The sequence below is a fragment of the Eubalaena glacialis genome, chromosome 11 (assembly GCF_028564815.1).
Source record: "Eubalaena glacialis isolate mEubGla1 chromosome 11, mEubGla1.1.hap2.+ XY, whole genome shotgun sequence".
Classification (NCBI taxonomy): domain Eukaryota; kingdom Metazoa; phylum Chordata; class Mammalia; order Artiodactyla; family Balaenidae; genus Eubalaena; species Eubalaena glacialis.
In genome coordinates this window covers 60,111,953-60,135,172 of record NC_083726.1, presented here as the reverse complement: position 1 = coordinate 60,135,172, position 23,220 = coordinate 60,111,953, and the positions used below count along the sequence as shown (strand labels likewise).

Below are 23,220 nucleotides of genomic sequence, written 5' to 3'. Positions count from 1 at the left end.
TTTGGAGACTGCACCGGGAAAAGCTTATATGCCAGTGAGCACAGTATCTGGAAAAGAAACACTATGCTCCCAAGTAATCATCAGCAGCATAATCATAAGCTAACATTTATTGAGAACCAGCTATAAGTTAAGCATTATTCTAAGAGCATTAACTCATTTTAATCCTCTCAATAGCCCTATGACGTATACATTCTATCATTAACTCCATTTTACAAATGAAAAAACTGAAGCATACAGCTGGTAAATGGCAGAGCAGGTAGGTAGGCAGTCCTACTCCAGAGCCTGTGCTCTTAACCACACTGTGCTATACTGATTCTCATACAATGAAAGAAGCCCAAGACAACTAGGCAGAGGGAAAGGAATCGTTTAACTTTTGTTAGGACTCAATTCAGGGTCCTACGACACACCTACCTAAGCTCCCCTCTGTTCCTTCCACAAAGATACCAGTCAAATAGGGCAACACCCAGTAGTTGCGTCTGTAGCGGTCCTGACCCAAGGAGACTGCCCGAAGCATCTGGGATGAGTGAAGCAGCTTTTTGCGAAAGAAGAGCTGACGCTGGGTAGGCAGTGGAAAAGGAAGATGAATGAAAAACACACTTCCAGGGTGACAGTGGTGACTTCGTCCGGTATATGGGAGAAGGGCAATGGCTCTCAGCTTCCCTATAAAATTGATACCATCTGGGCCCAGCTCATAAGGTAATCAATTCTCACCCAGCCCCTATCTCCAGCTCCTGGGAGGTTAGAAGCACAATACCTTGCTGAGTTTTTCTATCTGGCGCTCTAGCTCTGGGATGCTAGATGCTATGACATCAACCTGGAGAAGAAACAAGTAGACACCAAGAGAAAGGGAATCATCAGATTCAAGAAAAAAATAATCTGTTTTCCAACTCCCACTTTCCTTGGTCTGGGCTAGTACCTCTCCATCTCTTCGACCCCTACGGCCATGGACAGCAGCTGTAGTCTCCTCCTCTTCCTCCTCTTCCATGCCACTGGTCTCCTCCATGATCCGAGAACTGCGCCTCCGCCCCAGGCCTTCCTCCGGCCCCTGCAGCTCTACCTCAGGTCGCCCAGTTCGCTTGGCCAAAGCAGTTTTCAATCTTGACATAGACAGATTAAGGGAAACCGTGGTGAGGAACATGATACCACCACAAAAGGAACACAGTGAATCTAAACAATCCCAGGCCCTGGGGTAAGGTCCCAACCCCAGGGGAGGGGCTAAGGACACTGAGTTCCAAGCAAAAGTCCTGGCTATGCTTCACTCTTTCCCCCTTCTCTCCTCTGTCCTGTCCCTACCTCCGGAGCCGGCCTTCAACAATCCACTTGTTTTTCCTGTAGCTGGACATACTCTCCAGAGTCTTGTCAATCTCACTGCAGGGGAACAGGGGATGGGATTTTGAGGGAGAAGTGGCAGCACATACACAGAAGAAGGGAGGCTCAAGGGTAAAGGGAGTTTCATCCTAGAGCCTAGGTTGGATGAACGGCAGAGGAAGGCTTGGATTCTCCCAGGAAAGAAAATTAGATTCAGTCCTAAGTCACACCAGCATGTCCAGAGCATGGCAGTGGACACACATCGCCGAGGATTTCTAAATGGCTAACCCCCTCCCCCATCCCGTTCTGACCAAGGCACACAATAACCATCCCCACCCCTGCCCCTCACTTGATGATGAGGGTGGAGCCATTGAGCTCATGCACAAGGAAGGCCAGGACAGCAGCCTTCTGCTGGGGCGGCTGGGCTTGAAAAGGCTGGGTGCGCAGGCTGTCGCAGAGGGCTGGCTCCACTCCATACGCCATGAGGAAGCAGCGCAGGATCTCAGACACATTGTCTCTTGTTAGTGGGATCTCGGACACCTTCTCCCCCAAGATCTTTAAGGACTGTTTGGAGGAGAGCATGATAGGAGTTAAGAGAGAAAGAGGAACAACTCAAGTTGGGTGAATCTGGAGCAGGAAAATACAATAGAACTACGGGGTTAAGATAGGAAAAGAAGAAAAGAATGAAAGTTGATAGGACAGATGAGAGAAGGAAAAGGACAGGTGCAAAAGAAAAGGAGTAAATTAAAGGAAAATGAACAAAGTAAGCAGAGGGAGGTCAGAAAGAAAAAGAAATAGAAGAGAAAAAAATATATGGAAAACAGAAACGGGAAGAAACTACAGATCTTCCTCCACTTGTCCCTGGAGAGAATGACGAGAGTCAGGACCTAAAACCTTAAAGCAGTGAGTAGAAGTAACCTAGGAGAAGACGCAATAAATTACCAGAAGGGCTAGCATGTAGTATATAGATCTTCCTCAACTTATGATGAGGTCATGTCCCAATAAACCTATCATAAATTGAAAATATTGTAAGTTGAAAATGCATTTAATACACCTAATCTACAGAACATGATAGCTTAGCCAACCCTACCTTAAACATGCTCAGAACATTTAAATTAGCCTAGAGTTGGGCAAAATCATCTAACGCAAAGCCATTTTATAATAAAATGTTGACTATCTTGTGTAATCTACTGAATACTGTACTGAAAGTGAGAAACAGAATGGCTGCATGGGTACAAAATGGTTGTAAGTGTTATCAGTGAACACATGGCTGACATGTTGCCGCTGCCCAGCATCATTAGAGAGTATTGTACTGCGTTTCTCTAGCCCAGGAAAAGATCAAAATCAAAATGCGAAGTACAGTTTCCACTGAATGCGTATCACTTTTGAACCACTGTAAAGTCGAAAAATCATAAGCCAAACCACTGTAAACTGGGGACCATTTGTGTATCTCCCTTCACTTGTCCTGATCACTTTGGGAAGGGGCTTTCATGTGTTTAACTTAAAGAGAAAGCAAAACTGAGAAAAGCACGGATTCCAGGCCCTCCGAACCCGCCCAGGAAAGGACCTCACCTGACAGTAGGAAGGCAAGCCAGGATCATAGAGCGCAGCTTTCAGGAGCCGCACCAGCAGATCTTGCACCTCGCCCAAGCTGTCGCCTTGACACAGGAGTCCCTCCTGCAGGACCCCCAGGTTAGGTACATCTTTGGCAGGGTCAAAGCCCAGCACCTTGCCGAAGCTGTGCAGGAACTCCACAATGGTCAAGCAGTCTGAGAAGGCCCCACTAGGCAGGATCAGACCAGGGATGCGTGAGAAGTCAGGCAGGGGCTGTAGAGATAAAAAGAGGTAGGGTGTTCTGTCAAACATATGGGAAGGCAACAGTCTGGATATCTAGGAGGCTCTTCCTTTCACAGAAGTGTCTTCACGGATGGCCCCTCCAGGACCTGTTACTCTCCCCTCACTACCTGGTGGTCAGTCAGACACATGTCCTCTGTGGGCTTCTTCATCTCCTCCAAGATCATCTGCTGCCTCTGCCGCTCCTCCAAGCGCCTCTGTGTGGCCAGCACTTTATCTGCTTTACAGGCTGGCTTGGCTTTGGCCACCTCCTCCTTTTCCTTCATTTTTACCTTCTCCTTCTTCTCTCTCTTGACTTTTTCCTTCAGTTTTTCCTGCTTTGTTTTTACTTTCTCCTTCTCAGCCTAGCCACCCAAGGGAGAGAGGAATCAAGAGTGCCATAAAGATTCAAGTCACCACCCTTTCCAGGTCCCCGTCCTCCCCACCTTACACCCAGAAACATGACTATAAAACGAGACCAACTCACATGTCTTGCAAAATCAGTTTGGTGACTTCAAAGTTATGCTTGTGTGTACATGCACCTACCTTCGATTTCTTCTTGGCCTCCTTCTGCTTTAAGCTCTTGGTCTCTTGTTTCCTCTTGTTCTTGGCCTGTAAACCATAAGGGAAGTCATTTCTCCTCAAACTCTGAAAGCATCACTGCTTTGACTAGCATTCAAAAACAGACAAGGGTACTGGGGAGGAGAGGTGAGACATGGGATGAGAGGTTGGCAATGGATCAATTCTCTCACCCTGGAGATGCTCACATTATTCCTGAATAAGCCCAATTCTCTAAATGGCGAGTGGCAGACGTGGGAGAAGGAAGAGAAGACAGAGCAGCTGTAGGAAAAGTTAACCTACTGTGTAATCTCTCTGATGTCCCTCACCTGCCCTTGGTTAGTAGTCTGACACTCTCCCCGTTGTACCTTCTGCTTCATCTTCTTCTTGATTTTACTCATCTTTGCTTTATCTTCCTCATTCAGTGTTTCTGTGAGGGCAGAAAGAAAAATGAAGAGTGAGGCAGGCAGGCCAATCTCCAGCATCCAGAGCAGCACATGCCTGTCACAAAGCTGGCCTCCAAAGCAGCTCCCTGAAGAATCCAAAAGTTTGTGTTTTTTTTTTTGTTTTGTTTTAAGTATACATAAAATGTTGGAGAAAAAAATGTAGGAGAAGCACCTGCTATAGAGGTAGCACAAAGAACTCAAATGGTATCTCCTGCCCAGAAGCACCAGCCCCTTGAACACTAGACTGCTTTAGAAGGGGTCCTAGGGGCCAAAACAGCAAAGTAGCCTTATAGCCTGTCTCTCCCCCAGGCTATCTGACAGATTGATTTTAGAACAAAGAAAGGAAACAGAAAAACTGCCAGGGAAAGCAGGTGGTCTTGAGTGGGAAGCACCAATTAAGCAAGAATGTGCCAGAAAGAAAGGGCCCAGATAATGGACACTTTAGCAGAATCATATCAAACTGACATAGCTATTGCTTATGCTCAGCTCCTATGTCTTGCTCTACTAAAAGGTCTGAATTTCTTCCCTTTTGGAAGACAATATTGAAGTGTGATTCTGCAAACAATAGTGTTTCAGAATTGGTGTTTTTGATATGACAGTACCTATCCTATTCTGGCATAGAAACACTACCACCACCACATCTGTACAGCAACCCTCTAAGTTAGACAGGTATTACCTGCAGATGAACCACTATAGGCTTTTATTAAAATATAAGTGACTTGCTCCAGGTCATACAGTCAGAATATGGCAGAGCTGGAACTCTGAATAGGAGACCGATGACTCCAAATTTTTTCAAATTTATACTATATCAGGGCAAGTGCAATATTTACTGAAAAATCAGACATTTCCAATCTGTCCATCCCACTAAAACAGTGCCAATTATCTTTTGGATTCAGATGTGAATTCTGAACCTCCATGATGGTGGCAATGAGTAAGGTAAGAGTGTATGTACGAGACAGCCAAAACCAGTAAGATAAGTGAGAAGCTGAAAGATGGAAAGAAAGGACATGAAAGCCCTCTCCTCTCATAACTATTTTTGGGGACCGCCCAGGCTCCACTAGTAAGAGAGTAACTCAGTAAAGAAACTGGTTGTAAAAGAAGTACCACAAAAGTGCTGGGACCCTGAGGCTGCTTTCCAGAGAGGGGAAGGTGATTCAGATTCATTTCTTCCAGACGTCAGTCACACTCCTGGGAAACCCAGGCATTAGCAATTCATCAACATTTCAGATACCTCAGAGAGTGAGCAGAATCCCCAGTCGTACCTTGGGCCTCCAGTTTCTTTAGGAGGCGGTTGTCTGTCTTATTCAACAGCTCAGTGATTTTGACCTTGGGTGGCCGACCTCGGCCCCGTTTCACCTTGGGGACGTCCTTGGTCTTGGCCTTCTCAGTGTTTCGAGGTCGGCCCCTTTTCCCAGTAATTGCCTGAATCCTGGATGGGATCTCCTCTGCTGAGAGCTGTACCCACTGCAAGCCCTGAGGTAATAAGAAAGACTCTTGTTACAATGGGAGGGAGTCTGTGCAAGCCAGGCCCTCTGAACCATTCAATGCCCAAGAATCTCCAAACCCCATGAGAGGAAGCTGCAGCTTGTCCATCAACCCTTTCTCAGACACAAAAGCATATTTAACCCTTGGGTGTGCACCTCTGGTGTGTCTCTCTCTTCAAAGAAATCACCAACAGGCATACGGGGACTGAAGCTGAAGTGCTCGCGGCGGACGTTGTGTACCACATTGCGGCTCAGGTACTATGAGGAGGAGGTAGAGTGGCATCAGTGAAGTTACAGCCCTACCATGCCTTTGGCCAGCAATAGCACAAGCAGAACAAGCCCCAGAGCAGACAACGCCAGCTTGTTGCCACTGGGCCCAAAAAAAGGAGTCTGTGCTTTCCTAAAAAAGTCCACGAAAGCTACATTACCTTGATCACTTCCGGGAACTGTTTCATCCTCTTCCCACAGGGGCCGTAATACCAGGTCTCCCCCTGCCATCGGTGGCTGCCCTTCTTGATGCGCACCTCTCTCCGCCACCTGCCAGAGAAGCACACGGGCCCTGCCGCCAGGTCACACCCCTACCCACTCTCAAGCCACCCAGAAGCCAAGCCCACTGAGCAGATGGCCCGCCCCGCACCTGTCTCACTAGAACTGCATGTAGGTGCAGAGGATCCTGAGATACAAGCTTGGCCAGAAGGCAGGCCTGGGCCACAAGCCCCTCAGCACCACAGGGGAAAGCAACACACCAGACTGCACAAGCCCAGAAAGACCTCCACCCCTCCCTTCACAAAGTCAGTGAGATGAGCAGCCAGAAACCCCCTCCCTAATGCCATTCAGGGCAAATTACTGGGTTTCCACTAAAGAGGATAAAAGACCTAAGAGAATAAAGGCAGAAGAGACAGAGGGTGGGGAGGCAAGCAGAAGAGTAAACTCACTGCTGACTCCATGAAATGACTCCGTAGAGGCCAGGGTTTAGTAAGGAACTCTGTGTTCTGAGCAACAGATTATTCTAAGACTAAGCCTTATCTTTCTCTCAAAACTTAAAGCAGAACTCAGACTTGGTGACCACAAGTAGCCTACGGGGGCGGGGGTGGGGAAGGTCAGGAAGGCAGTTATTCCTATAAAGCCCTTGGTGTGCTGGCTTATCCATTCTGGTCTCATACTGTTCCTGACCTTAAAGTGCATTAAAAACAAAAATAATCCCAATTCATGGGGACTAAGCCACTCCCCATTCACTGCTATTCCCTCTCTAAGCATACAGGACAAGGTAACTCATTTGGACATCTGAACCCTAGACCCACCAGCTGAATTTGGAAAAGATAACAGCAGTAGCCCCTTGAGGAAAAAACTGAGTAGTCACAAAATGAGGAAAGAATGGGTGAGGGGAGGAAGACCGTGACAGAGGAAGAAAGGAAACCTAAGAATCTCATGCCCAGAAACATTATCACTGCAGGTAACTATCCTTTAACCCATTCTTGTCTAGCCCATTCCTCCCCATCTCAGATGAGAGGAGCTCCCTTCCCTTTTTCCTAGAATCATTCATTAAATGTGTCAAAGGTCGATGCATGCAGCAAACTAGAGCATTTACCCATGTTGGAGGGGAAGACGAACTTCTTCTGGGGTAGCAATACGTCTCCTCAGGACATCACCTTGGGGAGGAAGATAGGGGATACCCAAGTTAAGAGTTCAAGCAAAATACTGAGACGACAGGCCAGTGAGGAAGGGCTAAATGCCTCATGAGACAGAAACTTTTCCTGGAACCAGCTAGGGGTGGAACAGAATCTAGACACTCACCACTACCAGAGGGAGTGACTCCTTCTCCAGTGATCTCTTCCAGGTCAGCAGTCGTCTCAAGGAAGCTGCTGACATTCTTATTTGCTGGGGAGGCTGCTGGGAAGACAGCTGCTGGGGAAGGTGCGGGGGAGGCTTTTGGGGAGGTCACTGGGGAGGCTGTGAAGGAGACTTCTGAGGAGACGGGTGGGAGGGCTGCTGAGGAAGTTGGAGAGTCTGTTGGGAAGGCTGCCGGGGAGATGGCTGGGGAAATTTCTGGGGAGGCTGCTGGAGAGATTTCTGGAGAGATTTCTGGGGAGGCTGCTGGAGAAACCGCCAGGGAGACTGCTGGCGAGGCTGTTGGTGAGACTGCTGGCGAGGCTGCTGTACGGAGCTGAAGAGTGGATGACTGGTCAGGGGCTGGCTGGGTCAGAGATGGTGGGAAGTCTGAAGCCTGAGTCTCCATGTCTTCCTGTTCTGCATCACTGCCATTATTCAGGTCAAAGCTAGTATCTAGAATCCAAAGGGACAGGATGGCTAAAGGAAGAATGATCATATAAAACAAGAGAATCTACTCAGACAAACCTGGATGAAGCTAAACAAGGTTACTTCGAGGGCTTTCCCCTAGGGTTGGAAAAAGAGAAGTAGCCTCTGGCTCTCTTCCCCTACCGTTCATGAAGGTTAAAGGGCAAAACTGCTGCTGCTGTCACTGTGTGAAGAAATACCTTTTACCTGGAGCCAGTAAAGGCCTCTGGCCTCCTTGTTCCCACAAACTCCAAGTCTCACCCCACAAGTTCTTTTGGGCACGGGGCAGAAGTCAGAGCGCTTTTTTTAGTCCCACCACACACTATTCCATGGCCTCCTCAGCTCCCAGGAAGGCGCTCTCACAGATTCCCCACCCCTAAGGCCTGCTCTCTCACCTCTGCCCAGGCCAAGGACTTCCTCTGCCCTAGCTCTCCTCACTTACCTTGCAGAACAGACTCCCCAAGGACAGGTGGAGAGGTGGGGCTGGCAAAGATAGAGGCTGAAGTTTGACTGTCATCTGCCAGGAGACTGAAGGCAGTGGCATTATTGAGGGAAGGACAATCGAGGGCAGAGATCACAGGGCTGTCCTCAAGAGGCAGCTTGTCCTCTGCACCCATCAGCTCTGTGTCATCTATGCCGTAGAGTCCTCCAGTCACTGGCTCTTCAAGGGTGGAAAAATCAGAAAGCAAGAGTTAAGAAATACTAGTCTGAATATATCCAGTTCTAGTTCCTATAGTGTGAAGCTTCTTTCTAATATTAGGGAAAGGCAAGGCAATGGTTTCTACCCACAGACCAACACAAAATTCTAGCATCTATCATAAAATAGGCCTTTCTTATATTTCAGTGGGGTAAAAGGTAATCGTTCAATGGCAAGTTAGTGAGAACCCAAATAGCCCATCTGTGTGGTAATAAGTCCCTATCCAGGGCTCCTGGCCAAAAGGAACACTGGGAGAGAACCTGGGAAATGAACCAATTCAGCTCAGAGTGCAGTTGGCCCAGTCAGGCCTGTGGCATGAAACTGTGGTCTGCCACAGGATCATCTGGAGACCCCAGTGCCCCAGATTCCCAAATACTTTCCCTGGCTTACTAACTCTTCCAGGTGGTATAAGCTGACTACCCTCTGCATAGATACGTTGAAGGGAGCCAATCTCCAAGCCTACCCGGTGCCAAAGTGTTGAAGGGCTCCAGAGAGACTTCACTGAGGATTGGAGTGTCTTCCAGTTGATCAGGAAGATGTGAAGGATCATCTAAGCAGCTCACTGTGGGATCAGGGACCAAGACTGAGACCTCTTGGTGTAATGATTCCACAGAAGGGACAGAGCCGTTGTAACCACACATCTTTAGTTCTAGGAAATCCCAGGAGAGGGCAAAAGTCAAAATCAGTGCCGTCAACGGGTTCAGTTAGCTATTAGTAGGCAATCTTTGCTAGAGGGATGGATGTTCATTCTTTCAACATTTATGGGTCCCAGTTCTATGTTGGGTACCGATCATACAGAGAACTTTTGAGTACGCAAAGATGCGCGAGGAAGATCCTGCAGCAGGTAAAGAGGGGAAAGAAGAGTGGGGTCTGAGACAAGAACCCCATCATGTTCTCAGCTGTTTCCCCCATCCAGTTAAACAGAGAAAACATCCTGTGATTTTACAGGGTAGTCACCCTTGTACTTGGAATCAATAGCAAACTAAGCATTTATCTATTCTGAGGGGAAAGATGAGAGGGACTGCACATGTACCTATGCTAACAACAACAAAAAAGAAAGGAAACTGTGAGTAGACAAGCAATGGTGTGCTCTGCCTGTTTCTTCCCTCCTGCATGTGCCAATCACTACTTAGGGCTCAGCCCACTTTAGCAGCCAGTCTGGCCCTGCCATAGTCAAGTCAAATTGGCCTCTTTGCCTCCTGCTGATGCCCCAACCCCTTCCTATAACTTAGAAGAAGGCTTTCTTGATGCAGGGTGTCTGTTGGGGCTGTTTCGGGCTCGCCCACCTGCCCTCTCCAGGCCAGCAGCTCTGCATGAGCTTGAAATAATTTGCACTCCCACTCTCGAGCTGGTGCTGCTGCCACAAAAACACCAGCCACTTGGCTCTGCTAATCACCAACATGCAAATCAGCCTCCACTGCAGAGAGCTGGAAAGACAAGTTTTCCTCACCTCAAAAAGCCACTGCGCCCCCCAGAGCCCCATTTTCCCTCTCCCAACCCAGCTCACAGACCCACAGTTATACCTGGCTGCTCCTCTTCCAGCTCCAGGCTGCCTACCAAGCCAGTGCCATTCTCCGCCACAACTGAAGTCAGCTCCTTTTCTGCTGCCTCATCAGGATGGATACCACTGCCTACCTCCTGGGAGGGTGCAAAGGTCTGGATGCTGGATCCCAACATAGGAGAAGTCTGTGGGGAGGTGAAAAAACTAGGGGGTCCATTGGGCATCACCTCAAAATTCTGGTCAGGAAAGGAATCATATAGTTCCTGTGAATCGAAGTTAAGCCCCATGGGACTCTGGGTACCGTTGGCCCAGAACTCTTGGCTCCCAGCCCGAAGGTTAGTGTTGTGACTTGGGGATGAAGGTTGCCGGCTGCCCCCAAGGATGCCGTTGAGTGGGTATTGTCCCCCCGAGAACTGGGAGAGAAGGGGTGGGTCCTTGAGGTTGCTGCCAGGATTGGCAGATGGGTACTGTGAGTAGTTCCAGAGACAGTCATAGGCCACGTTGGGGTGATGGAGGTGTGAGGTGCTGGAGGAGTGGGGAGCAGAGTTCAAAATCCCTGAAGTAGTAGTGTGAGATACAGTAGATAAGCCATTAACATTCACATCCCCATTCAAACCTGGCAGAGAAGGAGGGAAAAGGGTCAGTTACAGCAATGTATGCAAGTAACACTATAAATTCTACTAAAGGAACAGCACTGACTAGAAAAAGGGAAGGTGAAGGGGTGGGGGATTCCCCCTCTACTGTATTTATAGTTTTTTGGTCTCCAGGGAACACCAAACCCAGATGCTCCTGGGTGGAAGCTTAGCAATCGCCGCTGAGGCTGCTGAGTAGGGGACTGGGGAACTCTCCCAGCCTACCACAAGCGACCAGCAGAGAGCTGGCTGCTCTTGATGCTCAGGGCTTTTTAAATTTTTTTTTTTTAATGAAACTGTTCGCAGACGCCCTACAGTGACTTGCATTCTTCCCCACCCTCATTCCCTGGAGGAATTCTTCCCTTGGAGTGGCATGACTGAACTCTCTGCCCCCCACCCCCTGCCGCCTTCTCCAGTGCCTGTTTGCCCCACAGTGGCACCAGAAGGGACAGCCTCCACCTCACTGGCACATGCAGATCCAGCACTTTGTGCTGGGCTAAGAATAGAATTTGCAGTCACCACAGCAGAAAGATCCCAGCTTGGAAGGCTGGGCTTGGCCCCTCCCCATAGGCACTGGAGAGTAATACGCAGGGGGGGAAATCTCTGTATGAGCAGTACTGCAGACTTCAGTTCTCAACACCAATGGCAGCCTCTGGACTGGAGGGCAATCAAATAAAAGGAACCAAGATACTAAGGAAGCTTCGGGGGACGTGGCGGGAACGGTCCTCCAGAGAAATAAGGGAGTTTCTATCTATCTGCAACCCCTTGTGAAAGACAGGAGGGAGTGGTGAAGTATAAGCCTGTGGCAGTATTTTTCTGCTGCAAGGAAGGAGGCAAACATTTGTGCCTCCCTCTGCTTCCAAGCATAAAGTATCTGAAACCAAGGCAAGATTACAGAGGTACTTGGCAGGGCCATGGTACAGAGCAACTGATAAGCCAAATCCAGGAAAAGACCTGATCCTGGCAGCAACACTTCCGTCTGGAATTATAGATGTTTCTCTCTGGGGAACTAGGTAAGAATTAAAACTCTCCCTGTCCCTATCTTCTATCCACAAGGACAGGAGGTGGCACAAGCACTTCAAGCATCTGCTCTCTTCTCTGCTGCACAAGCTAGAAGGCAAACACACCCCAACCTTCACCCAACCCCTCCACCCCCAGTCCTAGGGGAGGGCTACTCCAGCCTCTAAAAACAGCTTCTTAGAGGGCTGGCCCTTTATCTCTTTCTCACGGGTCCAACCTGGTTATCAGAAGCAGCAGCCGGGGAACAGGGCTAGGCAACAGCAGCAGCCACCTCACCACTCTGGCAGTAGCCAGGGAACAGGGCTGACAGAAGAGCAAGCTAAGATGAAAAGGCCAGTATGTTTTTCTAATCCCTTCCAGCCTTAAAATGAAAAGTGTTGCTTCCATAAACCCCTAGAACTTGTTCTTAGAAGTTTGACTTCTCTCCAGCAGCTGGAGTTCTGAGGATTCACTTCCTCCCTTCCCACGTGGCATAAAAGAGAGCTGTTGTGAAGTAGCCAGTCCAGAGCCAAACCTTACCCCATCAACCTGCTCTAAAGGAGCGGTGCCCACTCCCTCCCAGGCCATGTGGCCCTCACACTCACTTTTCCCTTGCTGGGGGAAGTTCATGGGAGACCCGTTAGTGTAGAGCCCCTCCCCTGAGGAGGGAGAGGGTTTCAGTCCTGAGGCAGCAGGTGCAGGGGGAAGGCCAGTAAAGTTAAAATGGTCGTTTGCCTCCATTTCTGTAGGAGGGGAGAGAGAAGGGAAAAAAAATACTGGCGGTTAAACAAGGTTATGTCACCTGGAATCTTCTAGAGGGAATGCCCCCTCCCCTCCATCTACTTTACTTACCCTTCTCCTACCCAGGTACTGGATTGGGAGGGAGGGGGGTTGCGGGGGGAGTGGGGAAGGAGAGACGAGAAGAGGAAGTGGAAATATACTCCTAACCTGGGCAATGACCTCATAGAAACTGTGTTTTAAAAAGTCAGAATTGTAGAGATAAAAAGAGTTAGGGAGAAAACCAAGATACACACCTAGAGGAGTCTTCCCCCTGTATAAGCCCCACCCTCTTAACTCCCAGCCCAGGTTACCCCTCTATGTTAGATATTAGCCCTCAACTGCAACATTTAACATTCTCCATCCTTCCCCCCCACCCCCGCCAAGGTAAGGCCAGAGTCCCACTCTCAGGGTATACAGAAGGTTCTCAAAGCCATCTTTTTGACAGGAAAGCATGGACGTGTTGGCAGAAAAAGCATGTTTAATACATATACTGTTTTATTATTATAGTTGAGTTAAGAAATTTCCACGTTACCCTATCCATAGCCCTAGACATCTGAAGAAGATAGTATAGTTAACTGAGTAAAGGAATTTGAAAAGAATACATTTCAGGAAAGGTGACCATAATAGCAAAAGTCAAATCATCCAGTAACACGTCTACTCCTTTTTCATGGGAAATACCATGCTCTCTAAGAATATAGCTCACAAAAGTGTCAGAGCTGGAAAACTGATTAAATAAGAGAGTGTCCCAAGGAACAGTATTCTATTATGTCTACTGTGATTACTTCCCCATGTTTTGGTTTTGTGGCTTAAATGTAAATGGTCACTGAGAGAATAGCTAGGTACTTAAAGTTGTAAAGTGCAGTGGCTCACTGGGGAGTAGTATGGTTAAAAAGCTCTTCACCCTCTCCTGAATACGATGAGGTGATATACTACTAGGAATGATGATGAGAATAAATTTACCTTCGATAGAGCAAAGAGAAGAAGGAAGAAGACAGAAAGCAGAAGCTAGAATTACTGGCAAAGTCTGACACATCAATCAGATACTTATGATGTACTAGCGCATACTAATTTGTTATGTGAGAGACATGATCTGTCTTGATACAGAAAAAGCAACTCCTTTGGTTACCACAGAAGAGTAAAGGACAGAAGAGTTCAGGTATAAAGATTTCTTTATCAAGCTCCCAAGATGAGATAATAAGCAGACCTAGGTGATGTTTTAAATAACCTCTTAAAAAAAAAACAAACTATAAGTAAAGCTTTTAAAAGAATGAATAAATCAGTTAAGAACACATAAGACCACTGCCCAAGGTTTGCAAGAATCATATTCTTGAGCATGCTAGATAATGCAAATTAGCCACCATTAGGTGAATCTAACATAATTCTGAGCATGAAATATAAACCCTGTACAGTAAGTATATGGCATGACAGCTATAAGATTTTCCATGCTTGGGACTTCCCTGGTGGCAGTGGTTAAGAATCCACCTGCCAGTGCAGGGGACACAGGTTTGATACCTGGTTCGGGAAGATCCCACATGCCGCGGAGCAACTAAGCCCATGCGCTCTAGAGCCCGTGCTCAAGAGAAGCCACCGCAATGAGAAGCCCGCGCACTGCAACAAAGAGTACCCCCCCCCCCGCACCGCTTGCAACTACAGAAAGCCCATGTGCAGCAACAAAGACCCAACGCAGTCAAAAATAAATAAATTCAATAAATTAAAAAAAAAAAAAGATGTTCCATGCTTAATACCATAATTGTCTCACCTTTATCAATTTTAACTGGAATTTAAAAAATAAAAGCAGGGGCTTCCCTGGTGGCCCAGTGGTTAAGACTCTGCCTGCCAGTGCAGGGGACACGGGTTCGAGCCCTGGTCCAGGAACATCCCACATGCTGCGGAGCAACTAAGCCCGTGCACCACAACTACTGAGCCTGCGCTCTAGAGCCCGCGAGCCACAACTACTGAGCCTGCGTGCCACAGCTACTGAAGCCCACGCAGCTAGAGCCCGTGCTCCACAACAAGAGAAGCCATTGCAATGAGAAGGACGTGTGCCGCAAGGAAGAGTAGCCCCTGCTTGCCACAACCAGAGAAAGCCCGAGCGCAGCAAAGAAGACCCAACGCAGCCAAAAATAAATAAATAAAGTAAATAAATTAAAATAAATAAGTAAATAAAAAATAAAAGCAATTTGTATTTTGTCAATTTAAGGGGGGAGAAGTTTTTAGGATAAACTCATTTCCCATAAAGGATTTCCCATCTTCACTCTAAAATAAGCAGCAGACCCAAACGTGCTTTGCATCAATGAAGAAACTCGGTCTCTACAGAAGACCTCAGGGGCCCCCAGCATTTCCTTATAGTTAAAGACCATCCTCAGCACTAAGGGATCTGAAAAATAAGCATCATGAGATTAGTGACCCTTCCGAAATGAAAGACACCAAGGAGGAAAGTTCATTCCCTATACTCTAGGTTAGGTTCCTTCCAAAGCTTACATCACAGGGAGGACTTCCTGGAAGTCCAGTGGTTAAGATTTCGCCTTCCAATGCATGAGATGCGGGTTTGATCCCTGTTGGGGGAGCTAAGATCCCACTTGCCTCTCGGCCAAAAAACCAAAACATAAAACAGGAGCAGTATTGTAACAAACTCAATAAAGACTTTAAAAATGGTCCACATCAAAAAAAAAAAAAAAAAAAAATTTAAAAACCAAAACAAAACAAAGCTTACATCACAGGGAATTCCCTGGCAGGCCAGTGGTTAGGACTTGGTGCTTTCACTGCCAGGGCCCAGGTTCGATCCCTGGTGGGGAAACTACACGCCGCCAAAAAAAAAAAAAAAAAAAAAAAAAAAAAAAAAAAAAAAGAGGACATTCAGGGATTCATTTCGCAAGTCTAGAAATGCTATGCCTGGAGAGCCAATCTCATCTGATCCCCACATCTCCTCTCCCCCAGTTTTATGCACAGCCACACCTCTGCTGTGCACTGGACTATATTCTCCCACTCAATGATAGGCCACAGTTCGTTTTTCCTTTTTCTGTTTGAATCCACGAGGAAACTAGTGACCTTCTCATCTCTGCTACTCTGGGACAGCATAGCATTTCCTGTCTCATAAATTACATACTAGTAAGCATAAATGGATGGCTTACAGAAATCAGATAAGTAAAAGGAATGGGAAGTTATCTAGTGCCTGAGGTCTGTTTCCCCAGGAGCCTCTACTGAGGGGTCATCAGGACCACAATCACTTCATTTATAAGAAGCTTCCTAGAAACATAAAATACTCTGTGCTGTGCAGTGAGATCAGCGCAACAACAGTGAGCTCTAGGTGCAAATCCCAGCTCTACTACCACTAGCTGTGTGACCCTGATCAAGTTACTTAATGTTGCTGAGCCTCTGCTTCATCATTAGTAAAAATTTTAGTACTTACCTCCAGGGCTTGTGAGGATTAAATGAGAAAATCTATATAAAGGACCTGGCACAGCATCTGTCACCCAGCAAGCACTCAATAAATTTTAGCTATTATTATTAGACAAAAAAGAGTAAAAACTATTTTTTGTTTTTAGTTTTTAAAAAGATAATCATGTCCAAAGGGTCAAAATATAATTTAAAACCATTACTATTTTTACTAGTATGGGAGATACTACAAAATCAGGGATGATCCTCCCAGCCAGACTTCCTTGTATGCAACTAGACTCTTGATTTCAAGAGAAGTTTTGCATGTGGGATCTTAGTTCCCCGATGAGGGATCGAACCCAAGCCCCCTGCATTGGCAGAGAGGAGTCTTAACCACTGGATGGTTAGGGAAGTCCCTACACTCTTGATTTCAGATGTCACTTAAATATGGGATCACATTATAGGAATGTAAAGAAAATGCGGGCAGCTCCTCTCAGCAATAAAACCAGGGTTACTTAATTTTAACCTTCCTACCCAAGATGCTTTTCACAATAAAGCCTGAAGGTAAATTATGTCCTCCCATCTAGAGCTAATAAGAAGAACAGTAAAGCAAAGGAGAGTGCCTCCCTTTGAACTAATGGGATTTTGGCCAAATGAAAAAAGAAATCAGTCAGTGCCCAACCCCCAGAATAGTAGACAGCTCTCCTGACCAGGAAGTACAATCAGGCCAGCACCCAGCCCAGTCCCAGTAGTATGTAAATGGATCTCTTAAGGGCCTCTAAGCTTCATTTATAAGAGTTAAGGGACATTGCCCCTTAAGCTTGAGGCAGTAAAGCTCTTGCCACATGGCCAAATAGGCTGCTCTTTCTCTCAGTTGCTACTGAAGAGTTACTACTCTGTGGACCTGTGACATGGTTTTGACAGAAAAGGGCTGACAATGCACAGTGTTGAAATAAATGTTACAAATTCCAACACTGTTGCAGGTGCCCCGACCAACCCTAACACTCAGACCTCTGAGGCTACCCCCAGAAAGACAAGACACATTAACACCATCTAGCTGGACACTTGAGCAGTCCCTGCAGCTCCCTGGTTCATTCTTCCCATATAGAATACTAAAATTCCACAAAGAGAGAGGTTTCTAATTTTGGGGGGTGGGGAGAGATTTCAAATGTCTATCTTTACTAAACAGTGAATGTAAATCTTGCAGTATAGTAAATAAATCATACTACTACATTTTAGATTTGTAACTGTGAATGTTATGAAGGATACTTCTGAACTCTACACATCTCTGGAATCATCCACCATACTCTAATACAGTGGTTTCCAACCAGGGTGATTTTGCCCCCAGGGCACATTTAGTTATGTAGAAAGGTACATGCTACTGGCATTTAGGAAATCAAAGCCGGGGATGCTCCTAATGATCTTGTAATACACAAGACAGCCCACTACAACAAAGGATTATTTGGTTCTCGCTCAATCAAGAGCAAGGTTGAAAAACCCTGCTCTACCACAAAAGCTGCCTCATTTCCCACTTCTACCCTATACCCTGGGGAAGATCCCAAAGTTTTCACTACTCCCAATTCCTGATGCTGCAAACAAGCATGCCTTCACTTTCAAATCTAAAAATTCCTTCCTGGCTAAGCTGTCTTCCTCCACCAAAAGAGTTCCAAGTGCCAAGCCACAAAATCAACATGCCTTCTTCCCCAGTAAGGATAGCCCATTCAGACAGCCCTGGTAACAATATTCCCTTGGAACCCAGACTCAGACTACAGCCATACTGACTGACACTCATTCTCTCAAAATGTCCTTTCCTTAACCTCCTTTTCCTAGTCAGGACAGTGAGGCAGAAGGAAGATGATGAAAGAAGGAAGATTATTATCCTAAGGGAGGCTACTCAAAGACAACTGCCATGTCCAGGATGCACAGAAGAACACAAAGATGATTGTTCTCTGTCCTTATTTCTTCTATACTATGTAGGTTCTACAGCATCAACCAGAAATTAAGTTCTACCATTATATCTCCAGCACTTTAGTGCTAAGTACATTAAAAAAATGAAAGGAAATACTTGTTGAACTCATAGATTGAGCAAATGAATGAGTAAATCTGTCTTTTCTGTCACTACCAACTTATTCATCCAATAAAGTTTGTGATTTTTGCTCCCACCATTCTCAAGAGAACCAAAAAATTCAGCTTCATTCTTCACAGAGATAATTTCTAGAGGGAAGAAAGGCCCCAAATCTTGACATATTTTAGACAGATGTCTCATGCAGAAAATAAGGCCTGGAAACAGGGAAGCATGATTTAACTGAACACTCAAGGTATATAGCAGGTTTTAAAGTATTTGGCAACTGAATAAAGGAACCATATACTAACAATCTAGGCTAGGTTTTCTGCCACAACTCTGGTCACTTCACTGTCAGAGGACTGGAAATGCCTTTAAATTGCAGGACACTAAAAACCACACTCCAGAGGTTGTAACAAGGTTATTTCCCTTTCAAGCTCTGATTGTTTCTCAGAATTTCAGCTCTAACAGTTAATGACTTCACCCCTTCCTTCGAAAATCTATCCCCCTCTCCCCTAAAAAAAAAACTGAGCTGAGAAGGCAGGTTATACAGTGCCCAAGCCCAAGAGACCAAAAGTAGCAGTACCACTTGTCTCTTAAGAACCCTCACGGTTTTTGTTTTTTTCTGGCCGCACCTCGCAGCTTGTGGGATTTTAGTTCCCCGACCAGGGATCGAACCCAGGCCCTTGGCAGTGAGAACGTGGAGTCCTAACCACTGGACCACCTGGGAATTCCCAAGAACCCTCATGCTTTAGTTTTTTGTTTTTTTTTTTTAATTTTTTTTTTTTAATTAACTAATTAATTAATTTATTTATTTTTGGCTGTGTTGGGTCTTCGTTTCTGTGTGAGGGCTTTCTCTAGTTGTGGCAAGTGGGGGGCCACTCTTCATCGCGGTGCACGGGCCTCTCACCGCCGCGGCCCCTCCTGTTGCGGAGCACAGGCCCCAGACGCGCAGGCTCAGCAGTTGTGGCTCACGGGCCCAGTCGCTCCGCGGCACGTGGGATCTTCCCAGACCAGGGCTCGAACCCATGTCCCCTGCATTGGCAGGCAGATTCTCAACCACTGCGCCACCAGGGAAGCCCCATGCTTTAGTTTTTAATGAATATTTGCTAAACTGTTTGGTAATATTTTCATTATGTAAAATGCCCCTTTAATTATTCTCTTTAACTAGGAGAAGGACAGAACACCACGTAACAATAACACAATGCTACTTCTACTGCCAGTGACCCAATCCAAGAACAGTCTCCAGAACTCTTCAGAGAAGACAGGTTTTTTGTTTTGCACAATTCTATAAATCTCAAAATTATGAAGACCAAAAAGTTGGTAAAAAATGGTCCCTCTGACCCATGTGCAGCAATGTTGATAAAGTATTAACCTTAGACTATGAGGTATATGAGGACATCCATATCCTAAGAAACAAATCAGGAAGATTATCTGCCCCAGGAAATCCTCAAGAGTTTTATACTTCACTCTATGTCCTAGGAAATAAAAACTTTGGCATTACTGCCTCACTGTACACATTTCACACAAGGTCAAACATCATACCGGTTATTGGACTAACTTCCACACTTTTAACTGTATTTTATTCTTTCAGTAAAAGAATATAGCAGACCTCTTCAGAGGTGATAAGAAAGGTCAACATCAGCAAGACACAGTAACCCCCCCAAGCTTTGCTTCTCTCTTGGCAACACCTGATTCCAGAACAACAAGACTGCAAGATGAGCCTCTCAGGGCATTCTAGATTTCCGACTGGCTCTGAGGTCGGCCCACATAGGTCTCCCTACACCTCAATTTTTTTCCTTTACGGAGAGGCTTAAAAAAAAAAAAAAAGTCAATATTAAGAAATCCACTTCTCTGAGAGAAAAATGCATCCATTTTACAAAAAGGCCATGAAAGGTTTACTTCATTCAGCTTTCTGATCAGTCGTGTATCAAATGAAGCCACAGCTATCTACTTTCTCAAAATCAACTTTTATTTCTCTTAAAGAGTCCAAAAAAATAAGAGTAGTCTTTCTCCTTCCTTCATTCTTTTAACTTCCACCAGGGAAAATCAATTTACTATTCTGTCAGGCCCCAATCTAGGTAAACAAAGGTTGAAGAATGGGGAACTTAAAATCACTGTCAAGAAAGCAACTCAAAGGAACCAATCAGTCAAGCAGAAGGGCAAGAAAAAGGACAGTGACACTGAACTCGTTTTTACTGTTTCCAGACTATCAACCCCAACAGCCCCAGTAAAAGGAGCAATGATGCTATCTTAACAGTGCCACATAATCATATATGTCTATCTGGTCCTATCCTGGACCTTTAATCTAAGAATCTACAATTCAGGTGGAAAGTACTGAAAAGATTATTTAAATGTTAGGCTTAAGCAGTTTTCAGGATAGTCCAAATGATCTCGATACCTCACCTCTCAAAACAGAAAATCCTGTGGCCAACTCACCTCAAACCAAACCCAGGGTCTAACCAAATGCCTGGGGGCACAGTACACACAGTCCATCACTATATGCTATAGTAGAAATCTCCTGGAGTTATCAGGTGGGAAAAAGAGAAAATCTGGACACATGACTTTGCACAGAACAAGGGAAAAGCTTAGCCCTCTCCACGAATGGTAAAAAGAGAGAAGATGTCTTTTATGGACTGAAGCATAAGTCATATGATAACTAATTCTCCTAATTACTTGGTACTGCAGAAGGTAAACCCTCCCCTATGTCAACTAACAGGCTTCCCACAGGGACTTATCCTTAGGCTAGAATCACCAGTGAGGAACAAGCCCACCACACTCTACAAATCAGTCCCTACCTCCTGCCACAAACCCCACTCAGTTTAACATTCCCCATTCCCCCCTCTTCTTCCACCTCTCAGAATCAACTTCATCACGTCACAAGCTCACTTACTCAAGTGCTCTGCAATACAGAAACTATCATACTTAAAAATATATTTAATATTCGTATGTATATAAGAATATATATTAAGCAGGATCCCAAAAAGCCACTCTCATGACACAAAAGATCCCAAGTCTTCCTGACAGCTCTCTACACCGAGGGAATTTGCATCACTTGCGTAGCCCTGCAGGTGGATGAGTGAGTTTGATTTTTCTATGACCTCTAGCTCAGGGGAAAAAAATCCAGACAGGGAGACAGAGATGCTTTGGAGGGGGGATTGGGATCAGGGAGTCAACTGCAGTGACTACTTCCAGTTGACAAATTAAGTTTACCAAAAAAAAAAAAAAAAAAAGTCGAACGAAGGACTCTCAGACCACATGGTTGGCAGGATCCAAGCTTGCCCGAAGGCCTCAGAAAATGAAACCAAATCTGATTAAAATGGACATTTCAAAACAACAAGAGACGCAGCAGCAAACGCACAGCTGCCATTTCCCGGCCACTTCCTGCGGGAGGCTTGGGGGAGGGGCTGTTTGTGTACAGATGGAGGTGGAAGCTATCCCCCGGCATCGCCCCCCGAAGGATGCAAATCTCCCACTCCAATAAATCCTACAAAGGATGACTGCTGTTGGCATTGCCTTCCCCTGAAAATTGGGAACACCAGGAAAGAAAGGGATGATGCGGGATCATCTTTTCTGCCACGGAAATGGGGATCCCCTTAGTGAGGGATCCCCCTTGGAAAGGGCTCCCTCTTCATTCTTCCCTCCGGCCCCTAAGGCCGGCTCAGATCCGTACGCCTCAGCACTGGCCCTATCAACCCCCATCCCTGGAGTGGCGGATTCTCCCGGGACTCGGGAGCCCCAGGCCAAGCACAGCTCCACTCCAGCAAGGCCCTCTCCTGCTCGCCAAGCTCAAGAGAACGTGCACCCCACCCCTCACCCCGCCGAGCGGACACCCCGAGACCCCTGGAAACCCCTCTGACCTCCACTCACCGTTGCCAAAACGCCCCACTCCCCACAAACGGAGTGTTTAACCCGTCCAGGGAACCCCCTCACCTACCCTTCGCACTCGGGCAATCCCCACCCCATCTGAAGAGGTGGAGCCCCTCCCGGGGATTCCACCCCGAGTCCCCCACAGGAGTCATCTCCACCAGCCAGGCGGCTTCTCCGCCTCCTCCTCGCAGCCGCCGCCGTCGCCGGGAACCTCCACAGCTCCTCCCGCTCCCGCCCCCGCCGCCCCATCCTGATCTTCTGCAGGCAGACCAGCCCCCTTCTCCTCCCACCCCCCAGTGCAGGAAGACCCCCGCCCAGGGCTGGGTTCTAACTGGAAATAAGCTCGAGTCGGCGTCTCCTCCCCCCACCCCCCGGCAAGGCTCTAGGCGGCTCCAGAGCTTCGGTTCCCTGAGGGAAGCCTCGGATGAAAGCGGGGCTCCCTCCCCTCAGGCCCCCAGCCACAGACCCAACAGACCTGAGGCGGCGGCGTCCAGCCAGGCTCGGGGCTTGTCTCTCCCCGGGGGACGGGCAGTTCACATGGTCTCGTTCCGGGCGCCAGGAGGGGAGGGGAACGCGGGGGAGGGGGTCTGGGGTCCAGGAGGGGGGAGGGGGACGCGGCTCAACCGCGGGGCCCGAGCGGAGCCAACATGGCCGGCGGGGGAGGAGTGAGCCGGAGCCGGAGGGGGCGGGGAAGCTGCGGCCGAGAGAGAGCCGCCGGGTCCTAGCGCCGGCCATCCCGGCTCCCCGACCCGGATCTGGGTCCTAGCGCCGCGGTGTCTCCCTAGCCTACCGGGAAGCTCCCTCTGCACTGTGTCTCATTGTGGGCGGTAGTCCTGCATCACACTGAGCAAACTGAAAGGCGTGCCCTGATCCCAAGGTTAACCTAAAAGACTAAACCAAATTTCTAGGACCGAGGCATGTGCCACTCCCCTAAGATCATTTCGGGGGCAGTTATTTCCCAGGATGGGTAGTGGAAAAGTGGAAGTGTAGAAGCAGAAAGGTTAGTCAGGAAAATTCAGTCCTGGTAAAGGGGTGGAAAAAGGCAAGCTCCTGCTCCATCTGCTGCCCACTCACCTCTGTCCCGTGGGTGGCAGCCTGGTCCTGCCTGGATCACCACTTTCCCGGCGACATTTGCAGGGCTCTGGGGGTCGGGAAGATTCCTGTGGGTAGGAAAAGGAAGCTTGGCTCAGAGACCAGAGAGGGAAGGCCTGAGTCTAGCCTAAACCTGGTCAGAGGGACAGGGGAGAAGCAGGAAAACTGACCAGCAAATAAGGTGCCCCAAATGTCCACCTATTCTATAGTTCCAGTATACTTTTTCTGATAGGGCTATATAACTAAGTGAAACCTTCTGAGAAGAGGAAAGAAAAATCTAGCAGAGGA

The 23,220-nt window shown here is 47.3% G+C and overlaps 1 protein-coding gene across 8 annotated transcripts in view; it reads right to left on the bottom strand.

Annotated features, from left to right (window-relative positions):
* Window positions 1–23,220, bottom strand: part of BAZ2A (bromodomain adjacent to zinc finger domain 2A) — a 34,652-nt gene that overhangs the window by 6,461 nt on the left and 4,971 nt on the right. For 3 of the 8 annotated variants that reach the window (XM_061206087.1, XM_061206088.1, XM_061206089.1), the window contains exons 2-20: window positions 22,915–23,000; window positions 12,359–12,496; window positions 10,145–10,738; window positions 9,085–9,270; window positions 8,367–8,585; window positions 7,424–7,912; window positions 7,218–7,278; window positions 6,058–6,166; window positions 5,786–5,887; window positions 5,408–5,618; window positions 4,029–4,129; window positions 3,688–3,753; window positions 3,273–3,506; window positions 2,881–3,135; window positions 1,658–1,872; window positions 1,294–1,368; window positions 917–1,097; window positions 755–814; window positions 412–556 (exon numbers count right to left, since the gene is read on the bottom strand). In XM_061206087.1, the coding sequence (XP_061062070.1) occupies window positions 412–556; window positions 755–814; window positions 917–1,097; window positions 1,294–1,368; window positions 1,658–1,872; window positions 2,881–3,135; window positions 3,273–3,506; window positions 3,688–3,753; window positions 4,029–4,129; window positions 5,408–5,618; window positions 5,786–5,887; window positions 6,058–6,166; window positions 7,218–7,278; window positions 7,424–7,912; window positions 8,367–8,585; window positions 9,085–9,270; window positions 10,145–10,738; window positions 12,359–12,494 (3,439 nt within the window). In that variant the 5' untranslated portion in view covers window positions 12,495–12,496; window positions 22,915–23,000. Of the gene's footprint in view, window positions 1–411; window positions 557–754; window positions 815–916; window positions 1,098–1,293; window positions 1,369–1,657; window positions 1,873–2,880; window positions 3,136–3,272; window positions 3,507–3,687; window positions 3,754–4,028; window positions 4,130–5,407; window positions 5,619–5,785; window positions 5,888–6,057; window positions 6,167–7,217; window positions 7,279–7,423; window positions 7,913–8,366; window positions 8,586–9,084; window positions 9,271–9,907; window positions 10,026–10,144; window positions 10,739–12,358; window positions 12,497–22,315; window positions 22,483–22,914; window positions 23,001–23,220 lie in introns of those variants that run through there. The other 5 variants (XM_061206086.1, XM_061206090.1, XM_061206091.1 and 2 more) reach the window with 5 other exon arrangements.